The sequence below is a fragment of the Amphibalanus amphitrite genome, unplaced genomic scaffold, assembly GCF_019059575.1.
Source record: "Amphibalanus amphitrite isolate SeventyFive unplaced genomic scaffold, NRLGWU_Aamphi_draft 000859F_arrow, whole genome shotgun sequence".
NCBI classification, from domain to species: Eukaryota; Metazoa; Arthropoda; class Thecostraca; order Balanomorpha; family Balanidae; genus Amphibalanus; species Amphibalanus amphitrite.
The window spans coordinates 161,639-179,619 of record NW_024882353.1 but is presented as its reverse complement, the minus strand read 5'-3'; the positions used below and the strand labels follow the sequence as shown (position 1 = coordinate 179,619).

Here is a 17,981-nt window from a genome sequence, read left to right as displayed (position 1 = left end):
TAGTCTATGTATTTTGATAGCCTATTCCAGTCCTCCCCTTCCAAAGCTCATCCCCCGTCTCCCTACCCCCGTCTCCTTTCCCCTGTCCATCTCTTGCTTCATAGTTCTTCCCAGCAGACTCCACTGGGGGCAGTCCTGTATTCAAAGGCAGCTGACAACCCGTAGCATCGATACAACCGACATAGACCTCCCATACCCGGGTCAGTTTTCACCTAGGCTCCCGACAGGCTGATGGAAATACTGTAGAGCAGCACCGACTGAACACTGGGTGGCTATGGGTCTGTTCCAGTCGCGCTTCCTAACACCTCTAAACTCCTCCAAGAGCAAGATAGAGGAGGTTGGAACAGGGCCCTCCTTGGCTTTGTAGGGGCTAGAGCTGCCACTGGAACAGGAAAGTAATCTAGGAGGAGTTTAGAGGTGGAAGTGCGACTGGAACAGACACATTGTTAGTACATGGAGCCAGTGACAAGGAAAGGGGGAAGGGGGAACAGGTTAGTTGGTCCGTGAGCAGTGGACGGTGACGGGGCGATCTCCGATGATCTACCGATCAATCTATGACAGCATGATCTTATGGTTTACACACCGAACGGTTATCAGATACATGACATCAAAGAGTGGTGGTACAGTGATCTAGACAGCCCGTATAGTTGTACATACAGCGACACTGCTTAGGCGAACGGCAGGGCAGTGTTAGCCCAGTGATTGTCTCACATACAAGTATAGCACAGACGCGATGTGCGTTTTTATATGAATACACAGGTCCCGTGACTAGTATCGACACCACAGATATGTACATCTGCAAAGCTCGTTCTGACTTCTTTGTGGGCCTCGATGAAAAGGCCAACTGTCCTTCCCTGGCCACCATTCAAGTCACGTTCACACCCAGACACTGCCCTCAGTTCTGTCCCGTTTACATCACACTTCGTCGTCACTCTCGCTTAGCTCTTCCAGTTTAGCCATACCCACATCGGTCACCGGGCTATCACTCGATAGTTCTGAATCGTTCACATCAGCTTCGGTCGGTACCGAAGCCTGACGTCATGTCCTTACACTTCCCAACGCTGAACTACCATCACTGAACCATACTTTAGACGGTCGCCCTTCGGTGGAGGGTGCCTCTACACTAGCGCCGCTACCGGCCAGCGGCACAACTAACGCTTCACTTCCCGCCGCTAGGTGTCCTCTTCTGCGCGCCCGCACTTTCTGCATGTAATCCGCCACTGCGTTTTGCGCTGACAGTGGCCTCGTCTCATCCCGAACACGATCACCGCAATCCTCAGTATCTGACGCACACTCAACGCGGCGCACTTGCGTCACTTCTACAAAAGTGACGCGTTTAGCTTTCCGAGGTTCCTCGGGAACCGGTGAGGGTTGCCGTCGTCTCATCCCCGCCCCCATTCCCCCCACAGTGCGAGTGATGTGTGGTGAGCCAATCGGCGCAGGCGCTGGCGTGGGCTCGAACTGCGTCACCGGTGTTACACGGAATCGACCCTCGTCGGTTGACGGAGCGCCCAAATCCACAGTGAGGTCAAGCTCTCGTGGTCGCGAAGTTCGAGTGGCTGGTACTGGAGCACTGTAAGGTCTCTGAGAAGCCACTGTAACTATGTTGGCCATTAGAAGCGAAGGTTTAGCCTCGGTGGGCGATTCTTCCTTCTTTTCCGCTTCTGGTTCTGATGAGACGTCATTTTTAGGGGAGGTAGCCTCCGGTGAGCGGTCCTTTTTGCTTTCCGGTTGTGCAGGAGAATCGGCTTTCGTCGCTGGCTGTTTGAGCCACTGTGAGCCATTGGTCACAGCCGGTCTCACGTTCCCATTAGCAACTGGTGTTATAGCTTCAACCTTAGCACAAGTACGCACGGCAGCCGCACTACCACCTTCTTCAGTACCCTCACTATCAGAGTCGGGTAGCTGAGTGCGCGTATCGTTATACTTCTGTAGCGTGTCTAGCGTGTCCTTCAACCCAGAGGCCGTCCGTAGAGGCGGCAGGGCCGGTAGGGATCCCTCCGCTCTTGCCAGAGGTACTGACCCTGATACCGTCACCACACACTCAGCCGGGTGAGGTCCACTGACGCCGTTTTGTTTCTCGGAGTGACCGATAGGCGGCGCGGGTGGCGCTCGACCCGGACGAACTCTACGCCGTCGGGTGAGGTCTGTAGGAGCACAGCAGCCCCGGTGGCGCCACCTGCGATTGCTCTCTGCAGAAGGTGGGGCTGACTTGTGGGAAGAGTCAAGCTGGCGGATGTATTCGTATGTGGTAGCACCGCGAGCGGCTAGAAATGCGTGGAAGATAAGGAGATGAATCAGCAACACCGCAGCCACCAGAGCTAGAGTACCGAACAGACCTGCTCCTGCGGCGAAGAGCGCCTTCTCAACGGGTACACCAAACATGGCCAAGTGTGCGCCAGTCACCAAAGGTGAACCAGCTACTCCATTGTCACCATCGCCGTTACCACCGTCACCACTGTCACCAGGGGGCGGTGATTTCAGCAGAGACTCAGCGGCTCCAGTCTGAGAGAGCTGGGTGGTGTTGGCTACAGGTGTTGGTGCTTGCGTATCATTTCTCATCACCACTGTCTGTCCACTGGAGGTGAAACAAAGCGCTAGCGCTGCGGCGGCGAGGGTTAGCACTAGCAGCGATAGAGCAGCTGCACTTGCCACACACACTAAAAACCAGACGTAGTTTCTTCTCCCCACGCAGTGGTTCAGCCACTTGCAGTGATGATCGAACCGATCAACACACTTGTTACAAGCGGCACAGTGTTTGGTTCGCGATGAGGTGATGGTTACATTACAAAGATGACACCGACCGTTTTCAATCACATGCGCGTGTTGCTGTCGATCGAACTCGGGCACCGCGTGGCGCCCGGGACGAGAACGGAGTTCACCATCCGCGGGATCCACCAGAGTGGCTGCTGCGTGGCTGATGGCATGTACCAGCAGAAGAACTACACCCAGTAGGGCGGCGGGTATTTGTAGCGGAGCAGTCAGCGCTGGGACCAGCACACCAGCTGTGAAGGCAGCAGCGGCCAGGAGAAGTATCCATCCAGCTAGCTGTTGTCCGTGGAGCGGAGCTTGAAGACCGTGCTGTCGACGCCAGCGTCGGTATTCTGGAGCTAGCTGTTGACCGGGAGGAGGACCGCACGGACATCCTGTAGCCTCTGTTCTCCCAACCTCTGTCCTGGACTCCTCTGCTCTCTCTGACTCTGACTCCACCGCTTCAGGGCCCGCTGAAGGGGACATGACAGCCAATAGGCTAACAGCCGACCCGCTGACAGTTTATTGAATTCTTCCACTGTAGCGCGATCGATGTGACCATCTATGCGAGTCCAATCGGTCGGAATATTCGTCGTTAACCGGACTGGCCATTGGTGATGGAGCCAGGTGCTGATATGAGTCGATAGCAACGGGTCGCTCATATATGGACGGTTGGTAGGTTATTCATAGATGGCTGGTAGATGGACGGATTTCCGTTACATGTTTTTATGAGACCGAGGGTCAGAAACTCGTGGGCTGTCGCCGAAGTGTCGTTTGCTTGACCAGCTTGCCCAGATCAGCGGAACTCACTCATTACTGCTCTTCCTTTACTTCACATGTTCTCAATTGGCCAGATCTGCAGTTTTGAGGGTCGCATAGGTCTCTTGAAGACAACAGACGGTGCTTTGGTCGCTGAAGTGATGCTGAGAAACGATTTTTCCCTCTTCGATACCTGTGAAAACAAGAACAAAACAGCATCAGACACCCGAGGACGATTTTTGGAGAAGCTATTATGAAACTGGGAACCGTCTTCCGTCCTAATTCGTGTTATCCGTCTTTTCCAAGTGACATAAGACGTGGTGAACGAGACGAAGTGAATCAAGCACAAGTTACTGTCTCAGGACAACCAGTGACCTCAAACGTCATATCAATGCTAGGAAGTGTCTGGTTTGGGATTTCGGCATATCATTTCGGCTGAATGGCCTCAGAGCATTAGCATTTTGTACCATATCGTTTGGTGGCAACTTGAGCCGTATAATATGGACCTTTTAATCCTAATTTTATGCTGAACAAAGGTCGAAGTGAGGTCCACGGTCCGGTGAGATCAGGTCAGGTCAGGACAATGCATCGGCCAAATCGGTATTTCATATAATAAAAATTGTCAGCTTAACACGATATACGAGAGCTTTACTGATCACCTACTTACGAGATAGTTAATTATTAGAATTATTATTTCGATCTTCTCACACCTACCTATCAGCGATTTGGCTCTGCAGCTTCTTAGAAATCCCTACACCCAGACTAGCGACGTGGAGTACGACGCTTGTGTAGTCAGTAGTAGTGACTTATGCAATATGCATGTGACCATTGTTAGCGTGCATTATTGTTAGCGTGAACGTCCCTTTGTCCCCAATGGGTACATTTCTTCCTAACCGGTCCATTATCTCCCAGTCGTGACTGTCGTGTTCTGTGAGTATTCGCTCACTGACACTGACAGCAGGTCAATAGCCAATCAGAGGCTGTCAAGAGCTTTTCGTCGCGAGCGCTCAAGAAGCCAATGGCTGACACGCCAACAGGCTACGGATAAATGGCAGGAGAGCGGCGATCTGAGTGAAAACTTCAAAACTGAGCCATGGCTGTTCGGTTGGCTTGCGGACTAAAGCGCTGTGACGTCGGGTGACTATATATATAGCAAAAAATATACTATATAGCAAATAGCTTCTCTGATTATATCATTCAAATCGTATATGAAATATTCTAAGCCCAGATTCGAATCTGAGAGCGATTGATGTTAGTTAACGGTAATTTGGACGGTCACTCAGCACTGCAGCTAATATCGACCTGTAGACACTAGACGGGATGTTACGTAAAAAGGCTATGACATAACAACGGATGCCTTTTTAAGTGTGGATCAATACCTTAATCATTTACCTAATTGTTTTAACCACATATCAACTTGTATAAATCAACACATTGCAGGTGTTTGAAGAAAATGTTAACACAAAAACGGCACAAGACCGAGATGACTTTATGGGTTGCGTCAATTTCCGAGGTGGCTCCTCCCATCGTTGTTGTCCAAGCACTACTAAATATCTAATTCTCTTCCAAAAACGCCCATCCCTCCCGCGTCCCCTAGTCCTGTCCTATAGTACCGAGCTATATTTGCTACCGTAGGACAGTCATCATCATTCATCAGACCTCACCGTCACCGGTCTCCGCACGCCGACATGCACCAATCTCATTAGAGTAGTCTGATGAAACCGGCAGCACACGGCAAATTCGCGTGTCCGCCGGCCGGACACGGGTCTGGTGCGGGTCACGCGGGGTCCGGACGGTCACAAAGGTCATACAGGCCGGCATGCGACCGTGGAGAGACGTTAAATCCCCGCAGGATGTCACATGAGGTTCGGTTGGTAGCTGGGATAAGAGAATCGGGATATTATAGAAAATCACAAAGTCAAGAAGCCTAATATTTATTCGTGACTCGTAGCAAATATCGTCAAACTATAAACAATGAGTTCATAATCGAGACTAAAATGAACATTGGACACTGTGTCGGGCGCGTAAAGAACGTCTTCTGCAGCTGGGTGCCTGGAAACGTGCAGCACGAAATGGCGATGTTCTAGTAACTTCATTGTCTATTGTCGACCGTCTAGCCACAGCCAGTCCATATCATCTACATTTAAGCAGCTACCTTTAACCTTTCTATATAACCAGAGCTTCTTTGTTTGATTGGTTAACCAAGCCCGAGAGCGAATCTCAGAGCCGCAGCTCCCAGGCGGCCCGTCGCCGCAGCGTGTATTGCGGGTTGCCTATCTCGCAGGCGTGTAATGCGGGTTGCCTATCTCGCAGGTATACGCTGAGCTGCGCGGAGAGCGTGTCATGAATTTCAATTTGGGATAGAAGATGATAGGTATTCCTGTTCCGTTTTTCTTCTTCTTCTTTTTTATTCGCGTTTCGCTGTTTCTTACTGGGAGCGCCTTCCATACAAAAAACCGCGTGACAAAAATGATATGGACTGAAGCTTACGTCAATCCGTTACCTCTATTCCATTATTCTTTTCGTCTACGGTCTACGAAATAAAATTGGCAACGGAAACTTGCCACTTGTCAGTGCTTCTTAATTTGCGGCAAATAAGTAAACATAGTGTTATTCAGCGAGATTATGTTACACGACAAAGGGGCACGGTGTGGATAAAAAGCAAACGGTTTAAATCCAGACGTAAGTGAAGTGATTTGTGACGTTACCAGTAACACAGACGGATTAGGTACCTATATAAAATCGATTAGAGCTAAAATAATATACAATCAATCAGTCCATCGTTTTAACTCGGGTCACTCACCAGCTCCGTCGATGGACAGTAATCCCGTAACCTGGTGATTGTCGAGCTCAGCTCAGGTCTCAGGTCAATGAACCAATCAGCACAAGTCACGATCGGCACGCATTTGTGACTGAAGAGCCTTTCTGCTATCCACTGCCTTCCAAGAACTCATACGGGGGTGATAGCCGTCACGGGGCGTCACATGAACGTCACTCACCGTTACTGTGCGTCGCTACCGTGCTACTACTCGCCGTGATCCAAGGCGTCACTAATCGTTACTACCCGTCACTGTATCGTGATACCGTCACGAGTCGCCGTGATTCACGGTTCACAGAGAGCGTCACTGCTCTTCACTGCTGTCACTGCTTACTGTAACTTCTCGCCGTCACTCGCCGTTACTCCTCCGTCACTATTCGCTGTGACCCACGCGGAGGCCCACCAGGTGTGACGCATAGAGTCGGCGCCGAGCACGGGCCGGTTTCCATGGCAACCGTGAGGTACACAGGTCGGCTGGCTGTCATCGATCCGCCACCTACTGAAGGCAGACGGTATAGGCACAATGGGTTTCGCGTGTATACCTACCGACGGCACTGTACCTTCGAGGCATCGTCGCTCTAAATATAGGAATACCCTGTCGAGCTAGGCTTCATGCTGCGAACACCAAAGCCGAGACCAGCCGAGACCAATGTGTTCGATCTATCACATCCGGGCGCTCAGTGAGGGTCACTTAAGTTAACCGGGCAAAATAAAATAACTATAGTTCGTTTTTCTTAAGTTTGCCCCTCACTGTAAACGTCTTTTTGAACACAGCACGAGAATTGCTAGCTGAATTACTGAGAAAACTGGTTGGCGCACATTGTATTGGAGATATGAATAATATTTTCCAAATAAACTTTGAACACCGACGATGTAACGACTAACGTTAATGTTAAACGCCGTGCAATTTATTAATTAGTTCAGGGAAGCATTCCTGAGAAGTCGTCAATCACTGTGGAGCTGTATAGGTATGGGTAAATACGAGCTATGAGTCTGTGAAATAGAAAACAAATTTGAGAAAATTGATCGTCTGTGAAATATGGTGAAATCAATGTGCGCCAACCAGTTTTCTCAGTAATTCAGCTAGCAATTCTCGTGCTGTGTTCAAAAAGACGTTTACAGTGAGGGGCAAACTTAAGAAAAACGAACTATAGTTGAGATAGACAATGCACTCAGTGACTCAGGGCACTAGCACGGCACTCAGGGTTCCGATAGATGCCACAAATTTGACAATAACAGCTGTGACATATATTAAAACTTGGTATAATACCTATGTTATCCCATTTCAAGGTGTCTTCCGCAAAAAAATCCGCAATCTTTACCGGATCTTTCACAAAAGTCAAATGACCTTTGTGCATGGCTTTTCTTGTTCGGTAGGACAGCTGCAAAAGTTGTCACGAGCCTGCTCACATTTTAAACGGATATCAAAATTATGAGGCAAAATGCGCCAGTTTTATAAACAAAGATGTCAAATGTCTGGGGAATGAAGAATTAGCGTTCTTTTAACTGACATAAAGTCAAACATCATTGTTTGTGATGTTTTACATTCAATATCGATGTGTGAAGTCAGCGAACGGGAAATGGAAATCAAGCGCATGAATTGCTTTCGTAAAATCGCAACTTCAGGTGTTGTTTCGCTGTCACATGAGATAATCTCGAGGCCTCCGTGATGAAAAACATTAAACTGAATTCGACGCGGAATCTGTGCGAACTGTTTGTACATTCAAGTTGCTAGACGAGAACGATGCTGTGTAAGCTTGTGGCAACAAGTAAAAGACATTGGACAGTTGTCAAGGTAAATACGGCTCCCGCATCTTATCACATTTCTTAAATCATCAAGTGCTTGCTGTACCTAGCAATGCACCTATTTATTTAGTCATTTGTTTTCGAATGATCTTCCAAAACTACTTTACACCATTTATAACTTTGTATATTTGTATTTTAGTAACAGCGCATATGCTGAAAACATCGCGTCTATAGACACAAAACGGTTACTAAACTCGTGCATATCTCTGTTTCAGTTAATCCATGTTAAAAGGATTTTGGCTGTGCTTGAAGAGATTCCCAAAGCCAGAGCTTGTCGTCTTCGCTTGCGTTGCTGTGCTGGTTATTGCTTTCGGGAAGGCAATCGACAAGTATGTGAAGGGTAAAGTGGTAGAGGTGAGTAGAAGTAAAGGAAAAAAAAAAGACAGAACGGAAAGCGATAATTCATTTTTAAGTTCCCATGATACAACCAGCGCCAAATATTGCACAACTCAATAACTATAGTAACTGCATGACTACAAAGGTATTTTCCATCGTAAAATAAGCTATTGAGAGCTGCACCCAGACATGTATATTAAATATTAAAATCACCCTTCTTCCCATGACTAATAAATGTATGAAATAGCATTAACCCTCGCCCGCACATGCCATTTTCCCATCCTAGAACGCACATGGGGGGGGGGGGGGGGTGGTTGCCACCCCCCCGCGCCATTTCGTTCCTGTTGGAGATAGAGCTTAGCAGTAAAGACCAAAAAGATTCTTTGGGAAGAGACGAATCCAATGATACCCAGTTTTACCTTCTCAGGTCAGTCATTAACCTTCCAGGTCAGGTCAAACTAAAAATGTTGCTGTTTTGGGTCACTGTTGGATATCAAGTGCGCTGCTTATCAAATACCGATGACGATGCTGTTTTCTGGTGCCAAGCCAGCTAGAACCTCTTTGCCACACTATCCGACCAGAATTTTGCTGCTGAGGTCATTTCAGGTCAAGTTAGGTCAAGGTCAATTATATGTGTTTGTATGTCTGTGTGTGTCTGTGTGTATACTGATGTGTGCACCGATTGTTTTTGGGTCCATATCACATGAAATCATGATCTGAGAAGCTTTTACCAAAAATGCAGTCAAAAAACTTCACAAAAAGTAAATTCAGCTTGCCTAAAACGCAATTATCTTAGATGACCTAGGTTGACCTTGACCCTGACCTTGACCCCTGTACATCGTCGAACAACATGTTCCATGATAGGTGGGAGGTAAGACTGGCAAAAAAGGCCGAAATCAGGGTGTCAAAAGCTCACAAGGCCCATGGCAAACGCAAGATGTTGAGAATTGGCCATTTGGGTCATGACATGACCTGACAAACAAGGTCATATCTCCGAAACCAAAAATCACAGAAACTTGAAACTTTCAGTGGACATCAAGAAAGGATAGACGAGCAGCTATACGAAAAATCAGCCTTCTAGCTCTAAAAATGTTGAGTGCAGAGCAGAAAGACTGCCTGGGGGGGGGGGGTGGCAACCACCACCCCCCCATGTGCGGGCGAGGGTTAATCTTTATCTGCGAAATGGTGCAAACCATTTTCTTTACTGTATGCCTGGCCTATTCAAATACATTAGCCTGAGGGGTGTGGTAATAACTGGTGTAAGAAAAGTGACCACGGTCAAAAACGAATTACCAAGTCAACATTTTGGGATGTCCTCGTTCAAAAAACGGCTAAGAGCTTCGGTCTAGACAATTATTTTATCGTTGGCATACAGTAAAATACATACCAAACTCGGCCGGTGATAAATTTTCAAGACCTCAGTCCTTACTGATTTTTGAACTCGGCCTTCGGCCTCGTTCAAAAATTCAGTAAGGACCTTGGTCTTGAAAATTTATTTACACCGGCCTCGTTCAGTATTATATATTACCGTTCTCTACCGCATTATTTGCAATGGTATATGTATGCTTAAATTATGTTTAATTCAAGACCTTTGATGACACTTTTATTTTCAGGTGTATGCACAAACAAACTCGATATCAAGAGAGAATTTGGAGATAGTACTTTGCCCGATGCCCAGAGTCTACGGCTTGAGGATGACACATTTCGGCGAGAGTTTGCCGAAATTCTTCAACAAGCTGCTATATGACGATTTAATAACACCTTTCATGGACGACCTGGAAGTTCAGCTACGGAAAGAATACCCACATGCTTTTACTAGAGCGTTAAAAGATGGCATTCTCAAGTGCCTTGAGCATGAGAGGGAGTTCAAGCCTACCGATCCTCTTCCTCTACTCATATCTAAGATGGCAAATTTCGGAAGGTGCCAAGTAAGACGGCCATTTTTCATGCCATTGTACTTAGCACTTGAAGACGGCACAATGATCAAACGGTTCCTAGACAAATACTTCGGAACTCTCGAAGAAATGCTTCTCGAGGAGTATCCCGGGCTCCTCGACCAAGCCTGGGTGTTACCCTACGACAACATGACCATCGAGCAAATGCTGAATTACGTTGGTGTGAATCTAAAACGTTACATCGATGAGGATCTATTACGGAAGTCAATGCAGGATATCGCGGGACCCACGCAGACCCTGGAGGAAAGCCTGATTGACACGCGCATGGCGCCGAACTGCTTCCGTCATTTGTTTAGGCACAACGAGAACCAAGGCTACCAGCGATCCAAAATAACCTACCAATTTCGGTAAGTACGCTTGCTGGATGCCTCGAGTCGGGTAGTTACTGACGAAAAAAGAAGTACATCCATTAGCGTGTCAGTGCGAGTGCATTTTTCTTTATCCACAAGCAGTCGTTGAAAATTCGGATAAAAATTAGTCACTAAGCAAAAGTCTACAACATGTTGCTCGCGAATCTGAGAAGGCATTCATAAGTCGAAGATTAACTAAAATATTTGATTTCTTCCTCGCCACTGGATCGTAACCTTCCTGTTACGTCATTAAAAATTAGTCTGTACAATTAATCTCTCGTCTGCAGAAAGAGCTGTCCCAAGGAGCCCGAGAAGACGCTGATCGGCAAGTCGCCCTGTCTGGAGACATCCGACATGTACATCACCGTCTACATCACCGCCTACAACCAGTTCACCGACGTGCCGGCCGCCAGCGTCATCGTGCCCTACCGGGTGGCAGCTGATGAGAACACGTTGGTGCATGTGTCCGGTAAGGAAAACGTACTCAGTTGAAGTTACGTGACCTTTCCCATTTTGTTGCTTACACTTTGATGGCCTGAATAACTATGCATTCATGTTTTACAAACATAAAGGGTGTGGCCGTTTCGCACTGGGTTAACTAAGGACGTTTCGGAAGACGTGACTCTACGCTGGGTTTGTGCATACCTAACTGTTTGATATGCTAGTGAGCACTTAGTGAATATCCCTCCTTGCACATTTCATGACACGTTTCATAATTGTGCTCATTATTCCACCGCATGTTATTTAGTCCAGAAGCATAGGGCATTGTCGATTACCTGACATCGCCTGAATATTCTAGCGGTAAAACGGATACACACAAAACACTGCAAGGACTATGGTGAAGAGGAGTCTCAGGTCACATGCATCGAGAGCTGCCTATACGAAAAGATGACGTCAGAAAACAAGACAGAGGGTGACGACACTCCAAGTGAGGGCAAGATGCGATGTCGAGTTCCATGGATTGATCGTCTGAAGCGCCGGAGCAACCTACATGCCGTCGACCTGCCCCTCTGTCACACGAAACAAGGTACGAATCGACCGACCAGTCCGGGAACAAGAGCTAAGTATTATATAACGAGCCGAATGACGTCCGACGTCCCAAGATATTTAATATTAAATAAGCAGCGGACATGTAAGGGATTATTTATTATTTTGTCATGCACTCCTCCACAAACATTTTGCAACAGTAAACTCACACATACTTTAAGTTCATAATCCTTATTCCAGATATTGTATATGTTTAGTTGGATGGGTGGCATTTGTATTATAATAATCACTTAATTAACAATTGATAATGAAACAAAGGGTAACTTATATCCCGAGCCTGTCGTGCAATGATGAAATGTGCTTTTGTGCTTTCAGCACGTTACCAATATTCGTGTGACTCAAAGTTACGAGTGCGATTTATTTGCATTTGACCGCCACGATTCCCGGCATGTTTCAGAGCTGAAGTCAACGATCGAGACGATTCGCACCGTGTTCGACCTGACCGAGGCGTCCAACTGCACCAAACGATGTCCCCGTCACTGCGACCAGCTCACCATCACACCCCGACTGGCAGGGAGCGCTCACACTCCTCAGAACGGCAGCGCGCGCACGGCTCGCCATCCGCGCCTCGAGGTCCTCATCTCAGACGAGCTGCTTGTCTTCGGCGAGGCGCAGCAGTACGACTTTGGTAAAATGGTGGCGGAGATGTTGGGCAACTTGAGTTTCCTGGTGGGTGTGTCGCTCGTGGCGTTGTATGATTGGTTGATCGGTCTGGCATTGTGGATGTTCGGGAAACTACCGTTCATACCATCCATGCCGCCGCTCATCAAGAGTGAAATCTACATGAGCGAGGCGTGTAGCTGTGCCGAAACTGAGGAGGAGCGTCGTCATTCCCTCGAGGATACCATGGATGAGAGTGCCACGTTCCTCGCGGCGTCGTTCCGTCATCATCGACGCGGCAGTGTGCTACGATCCTTCAATCCGCACGACGATACCTCTCGACGAAGGCGAGCCATGACGATCAACCAGTTGCCAACCATAGCTCTCAGGACCAGCGCCATGGACACACTGGCTAGGACGTTCCCACCGGAAGAGAAGTCGGAAGACCATGTGCGTACGAGCACTTCCTCTGTCGCGCGAAGCCGGTCGGTTGTGGACGATGCTGCCAGCTCCGGGGTGGTATCAGGAGAAGGGAGTGGCACCGTAGGGCCGCCCAAAGAGGAGGTGGTCCCCGTGCGCAGTCGGGGATCCGTTCTGCCGTCCCTGGCTCCGCCCTCGGAGCCAAAGCAGCTCGCCGCCAAAGAGCCGAGTTTAGAGACAAAGGGAGCGGTGGAGGCTGAGCAGACTAAACCCGTGGAGGTACCCGAGGCTCGTCCGTCACGTTCAGTGCTGAAGAAGACCTCAAGTCGCAAGGTAGCTCCGGTGGAGGACGTCAGCGCACCACGAGAGCCATCCCGGGAGCACCTCCCCAGCTTGCCCGCGCCGGCCGGCGGAGGTCTACCTAGCATCGGTGCCCCGCGACAGGCGCATCCCAGAGGCACGGTGACGTTTGACTTGGATGAGGTGGAGGATGCACTGGGCACGTCAGAGTCTGAGGTACGGCCGGCACCGGAGAGCGCTCCCGCCCCGCAGAGGCGTCACCGACCGTTCAGGAGACGAACCCAGGGCTCGACGGCGCCGACGGAAGGCCAGCCGCCGCAGTAGGCCAGTAGTCGTCGGCGTCGTTGTCGTTGAAAGACTCACTGGGGCATCCTGGGTACCTACTTATTGTTTTGTACTCGTTTTGTGGCTTGTTGTTTATGTCATTGTCATCAATAGCAACGATGTGCGGAAACGATCAGTCTTTTATTCATGAAGTTAGCTGCGGACTCGATATTTGGGAACGGTCAGGTTCCTATGCGAAATGTCTCTAAAAATGTCCGGGCAGCCAATGTAGGCCATCAGAAAACGAAGTGCAACATCATGGTGTTCAAAGCAGTCGTATCCGTTGCAGGCATGCAGTTTTCTTCGTTTTCTTCGAGCCCGTAGGCAATCCGTCACGATATAATCATGGAGTCTCGATAAATAAAACCCCCCTTCATTATTCAAGCTGACGGCGGGCCGCGTACAAGCCTCTTGATAGCCAACAGCTTTGATCCTCTCGTGAGTTTTTCCGCGTTTAGCGAGGCGCCAGGCCGAAAAAAGACGGCTAAGCGGACTATTGGATCGACCAATGGCAACGGATACGGAAACTGTCAACTGACGGCAGACCCGCAGACTGACAGACAGGCGGAAAAAGCTATTGCTAAGACGATCACTAATCCGGGCATGGATGGACCACCAGCACGCAACTGGGTAGAAGTTGATGGTTTTCCCAGAGCGGTATTTTGTTATCTTTTCCTGATGCGTCAACAGTGAGTGGATTGCTGAGTGGGTTATCCGATAGATCGCACCACGAAACTTGTAGATGAGAGTTGAGACGGTGATGCGCACGTAAAATTTCGGCAAAAATGAGTCGCAAAAGCGCAGGAGACGAGCCCTCACCAGCATGTGAAGGTGAATTGGTGCGCAGATCATCTCGTTAGGTCGAAGGGTAGGGGACGAAAGGCTCGTGAAACAAACTGCACTATTTAATTGAAAGACGAGGCACGATCACAGACACACCATCATTCACAACACTGTTTGTATTGACTAGAACACTAATAACGGCGATGCACCTACACACCAGACATGGGCACGGATCCCAGGCAACCATTCACGGAAATCGAGATGGCCATTACATAAACGGTCTTCAAGCATGAAATCATGGTGGAAAACATGGCTAATAAAAGCCTCTCAATGAACCAACTGTTTTGCACTCCTTCAAAGTTAACAGTTTTGGGAAATCCCTCAAGATCCATCTCGGATCCATGATTCGTGATCATGGATCCGAGATGGATCTTGAGGGATTTTCTCAAAACTGTAAACTCTGAGGGAATGCAAAATGGTTGGTTCGTTGAGAGGCATCTATAAGCCATGTTTTCCACCATAATTCCACGCTTAAAGACCACTAATCTAGTGGTCATATTGATTTTCGTGTTTGGTCGTCTGGGATCCGTGCCCATGTCTGCTACACACAGTTTTGATCACGATCTTTTATTGACTTGCTTATTTCTAGGTGAGCGGTGAAAGTGAAGTTGAAACATGTTTACTTTTGCTCAATCATATTCATTCACCATAAAGCTTTTAGACCGACGCTGTTAGATATATAGCTTCCTCACGTCTATCATTACCCCCCCCCCGCCCCATCTCCTCCCACTCCCATCCAGTCGGAGGAGCCGTGGCCTTCATTCATTGTGATTTGCATATTGATGGACGCCAGACCGATCGTTTATATTACATCATGTTGAGCGGCGGCACAGCAAAACCTCCGCTTGACCTCGTCTCAATCTTGACAGTATGTCTGACGTCATTCACCTTATCGTGACGTCACACACAGTACGCAGAGTTTCCAGTGGCACACTCAATTTTCAGCAGCCGTATCAACTCCAAATCCTCCTTGGACAGAAGAGGAGCTTTCGGCTCGGGTCGGAGCTGCAGTTTAGCTGACTTCAACAGCTGGAACTTCTCCGGACCGAAACCGGCCTTCTTCTTCTTCGGGAATTTCGGCTCTACCCGAGGGACGGAGGCCGGCAGAGTTGACGGTGCTGTTGACGGTGCTTGTGCTGGTGTAGGTGCCGGTGTAGGTGCCGGTGTTGGTGCCGGTGGTGCGGGTGGTAATGCCAGTCTCGACGAGGGAGGTGACAGCGAAGAGGGAGGTGGCGGTAGAAATTGAGGCAACAGGAAGGGATTAAAACCGGGGAAGGCTGGTGGGGTAGATGGAGACGAAGCCGGGAAGAAAAATGGATTGTGAAACGAAACAGGCACGAATGGATTAAACTGGTAAGGATTGAATTGGTAGGGACTGAAATGGAAATGGTCGTTATGAATAAAATTGAAATGATAAGGGTTGAATAAGTATGGTTTAAATGACGGAGGACTTGGCTCTACGGGTTTTGTCTTACGTGGCTCCACATGAACCAAGTCCTGCAGGTAGGTGTTGGGATCGGTCAGATCATTGCCGTGGGAGGTAGTTATGGGAACCGGTGAGTCGCGGACAGGGCGAATTAGGGGAGCTGTTTCCAAGTCAGACAGGGAGAAATAGAGGATGGGGTGTGGGTTGGGAAGCAGAGGGGCCGGCGTGGGGAGAGCCCGGACCACCGTCGCCACCAGCAGAAGAAGTGGTACCTGTTGAGAGCGGTAAATTAGCTGACGACTCACCGTCTACAGAGTACTGGTCGCTATGTGTACTGTATCTCAATCTTATCAGGAGTTAGGACTCCCCTCATTTAGCTATTACGACCTAAAAGACAAGCTACTGCTACGGCCAAAGAGCAGAACATGGAATAGCTTGATCAGCCCGAGAAATCAAAATTCTTATCAGTAAGCATGACACCGAACAAAGCAAAGTTTTTTTTTCAAGTCCCCTCGCAGACGTCAATCAAGCATTCAACATACGATGAGAGACAACCAAAAACAACGAAAATAGACCAAATCAACAGACTACAGGGTGTAACGAAATTATCCGGACATCTATTTTTTTGCCATATCTGCTCGCACAGTTTCTCTTTTAATGTCAGAAGCTGGAAAATTGGATGAATGCATACCTCTGGTATCTGCTCTCAACTCAGCAGTGACCTGACCTTGCGAAATGACTCTTACTCTGAGTAAGAGTCGAGTCGCCGACGGGTTCATTTGATAGTTTTCGTTTAAGGCAGTGGAGAGAAAGAAGTACAGTCTCTCGTTTCGTAGTAAGGCTACGTGTTGGTGGCATGGTGGCATGAGCCAGAAGCTGGTCTGTCAGCAGCTGGACATCAGCAGCAGCCAGTAGCACATCTGCCTGAGGCGTAATAAGCTGGGACTTGGTGGCAGACTCAGCCCGGCCTCGATCGCAAAAGGCGCCCTTTGCCAAGTGGTGAGGAGAGCTGTCAAGATAGCGACAAGGAAACGGCACCAATTAATCCGCATACTGACTCGAATTCTTACCAAGGTAGATAATAAGAGGTCCCACATCATGATTCACCGTTACCCGCCCTTTAGCTTGGTTTTACTGCCCTTCAAACTGGAAAAGACAATGAAATTGACGGGAAAACAACCAGTCCACCACCTTTGGCTTCAGGCCAGGGCGTGTCCACTGGTCGAAGGAAGACACGAATGAGGTGACCTGGTCGGATGGGAAGCTGTTCGAGCTGCGATACCCGTTGAACCGTCAAATCGGCTATGTGTGGGCTGCCAGCAGCTCGAATGTGCCGGCCGTCGCCGGCGTCAAACATCCGGCCAAAATCCAGACCTGGAGCATGTTCAGCTGCTGTGTAATATTCAAGCTGCTCATGACGACACAGAAAACCACTATCAGTGACGAGTATTACCGGCGCAACATCCTGGCTAGCGATTGGTTGGAGCCACTCAACCAGACGGCACAGGATGGCTCGGTTTCTGAACGTGTACCGATACCTGATTCAAGCCGCGCAGTCTTCATACGGGGCGGCGCACCACCTTCAAGTCCCTAGCAGAATGAGAAGTGATGCCGAGAGGACCTTTTTGTTCTTCTGGGCTAAAGGGCTATGGCTTGGAAATAGTTCCCATGCAATTCCGTCGATATATTATGGACTATTGTCCATCAGGAGATGAATGAGGGGACACCCGCCACCAGCGCCGCCCAACTGCGGGCACAGGTTAGTAAGGCGCTACTCTATATGAAACCCACTGTGCTGGAAAATCCAGTGGCTGGAATGCTCCAAAAATGTGTACCTGCGCTCTTATGAAAGGTGGCTATATAATAATTCAAAAGGGAAAATATCAGAATGTCTTGCTTCTTAATTACAGCGCGAAGAAAGATGTCCGGATAATTTCGTTACACCCTGTAGCTCAACCTTGATCCTCCACCCAATGCTCTCCCACCCCGTATCTCACCGGCCACATCGTGTTCCCGTATGGTCTCACTCCGCCAGCGGAGGGGACACGGTAAAGACACGGCCTCCTACCGCCAGTCGCGCCGCTAAAGCAGACCCGCGCTGTCGCCGCGCCGGCCTATATAGGTGTGGGGAGGCTGACGCAGAGGTGACGATCCAATGGCGGCCTAATCCGGCGACCGTTGCAGTGGTTAGAGATTATGGGTCTGGCGTTGGGTATAGCCTCGCAAACGGGGATAAGCGATGGCAA

At 48.9% G+C, this 17,981-nt stretch overlaps 2 protein-coding genes across 4 annotated transcripts; one reads left to right on the top strand and one right to left on the bottom strand.

Moving 5' to 3' along the window:
- Positions 1-104: 104 nt before the first annotated feature.
- Positions 105-3,330, bottom strand: LOC122367243. Its single transcript, XM_043340184.1, has one exon. The coding sequence runs from the start codon at positions 3,235-3,237 to the stop codon at positions 1,039-1,041; it is 2,199 nt and encodes a 732-aa protein (XP_043196119.1). The 5' UTR covers positions 3,238-3,330; the 3' UTR covers positions 105-1,038.
- Positions 3,331-7,262: 3,932 nt separating this feature from the next.
- Positions 7,263-13,596, top strand: LOC122367242. 3 transcript variants are annotated; one of them, XM_043340181.1, is made up of 6 exons: positions 7,263-7,296; positions 8,350-8,488; positions 10,084-10,772; positions 11,063-11,244; positions 11,575-11,802; positions 12,220-13,596. In XM_043340181.1, the coding sequence occupies exons 2-6, from the start codon at positions 8,357-8,359 to the stop codon at positions 13,464-13,466; spliced, it is 2,478 nt and encodes an 825-aa protein (XP_043196116.1). In that variant the 5' UTR covers positions 7,263-7,296; positions 8,350-8,356; the 3' UTR covers positions 13,467-13,596. The 3 variants fall into 3 exon arrangements, with proteins under 3 accessions (XP_043196116.1, XP_043196118.1, XP_043196117.1); XM_043340183.1 differs by lacking the exon at positions 7,263-7,296 and adding an exon at positions 7,733-8,123; XM_043340182.1 differs by lacking the exon at positions 7,263-7,296 and adding an exon at positions 7,775-8,123 and having other exon boundaries at positions 8,350-8,463.
- Positions 13,597-17,981: the final 4,385 nt, after the last annotated feature.

Coding starts and splice junctions, on each gene's coding strand:
- LOC122367243 (XM_043340184.1), bottom strand. CDS start 3,237: ATGTCCCCTTCAGCGGGCCCTGAAGCGGTGGAGTCAGAGTCAGAGAGA.
- LOC122367242 (XM_043340182.1), top strand. CDS start 8,073: ATGCTGTGTAAGCTTGTGGCAACAAGTAAAAGACATTGGACAGTTGTC. Junction 8,124..8,349: donor GACATTGGACAGTTGTCAAG/GTAAATACGGCT, acceptor TCTCTGTTTCAG/TTAATCCATGTTAAAAGGAT. Junction 11,803..12,219: donor CCTCTGTCACACGAAACAAG/GTACGAATCGAC, acceptor GGCATGTTTCAG/AGCTGAAGTCAACGATCGAG.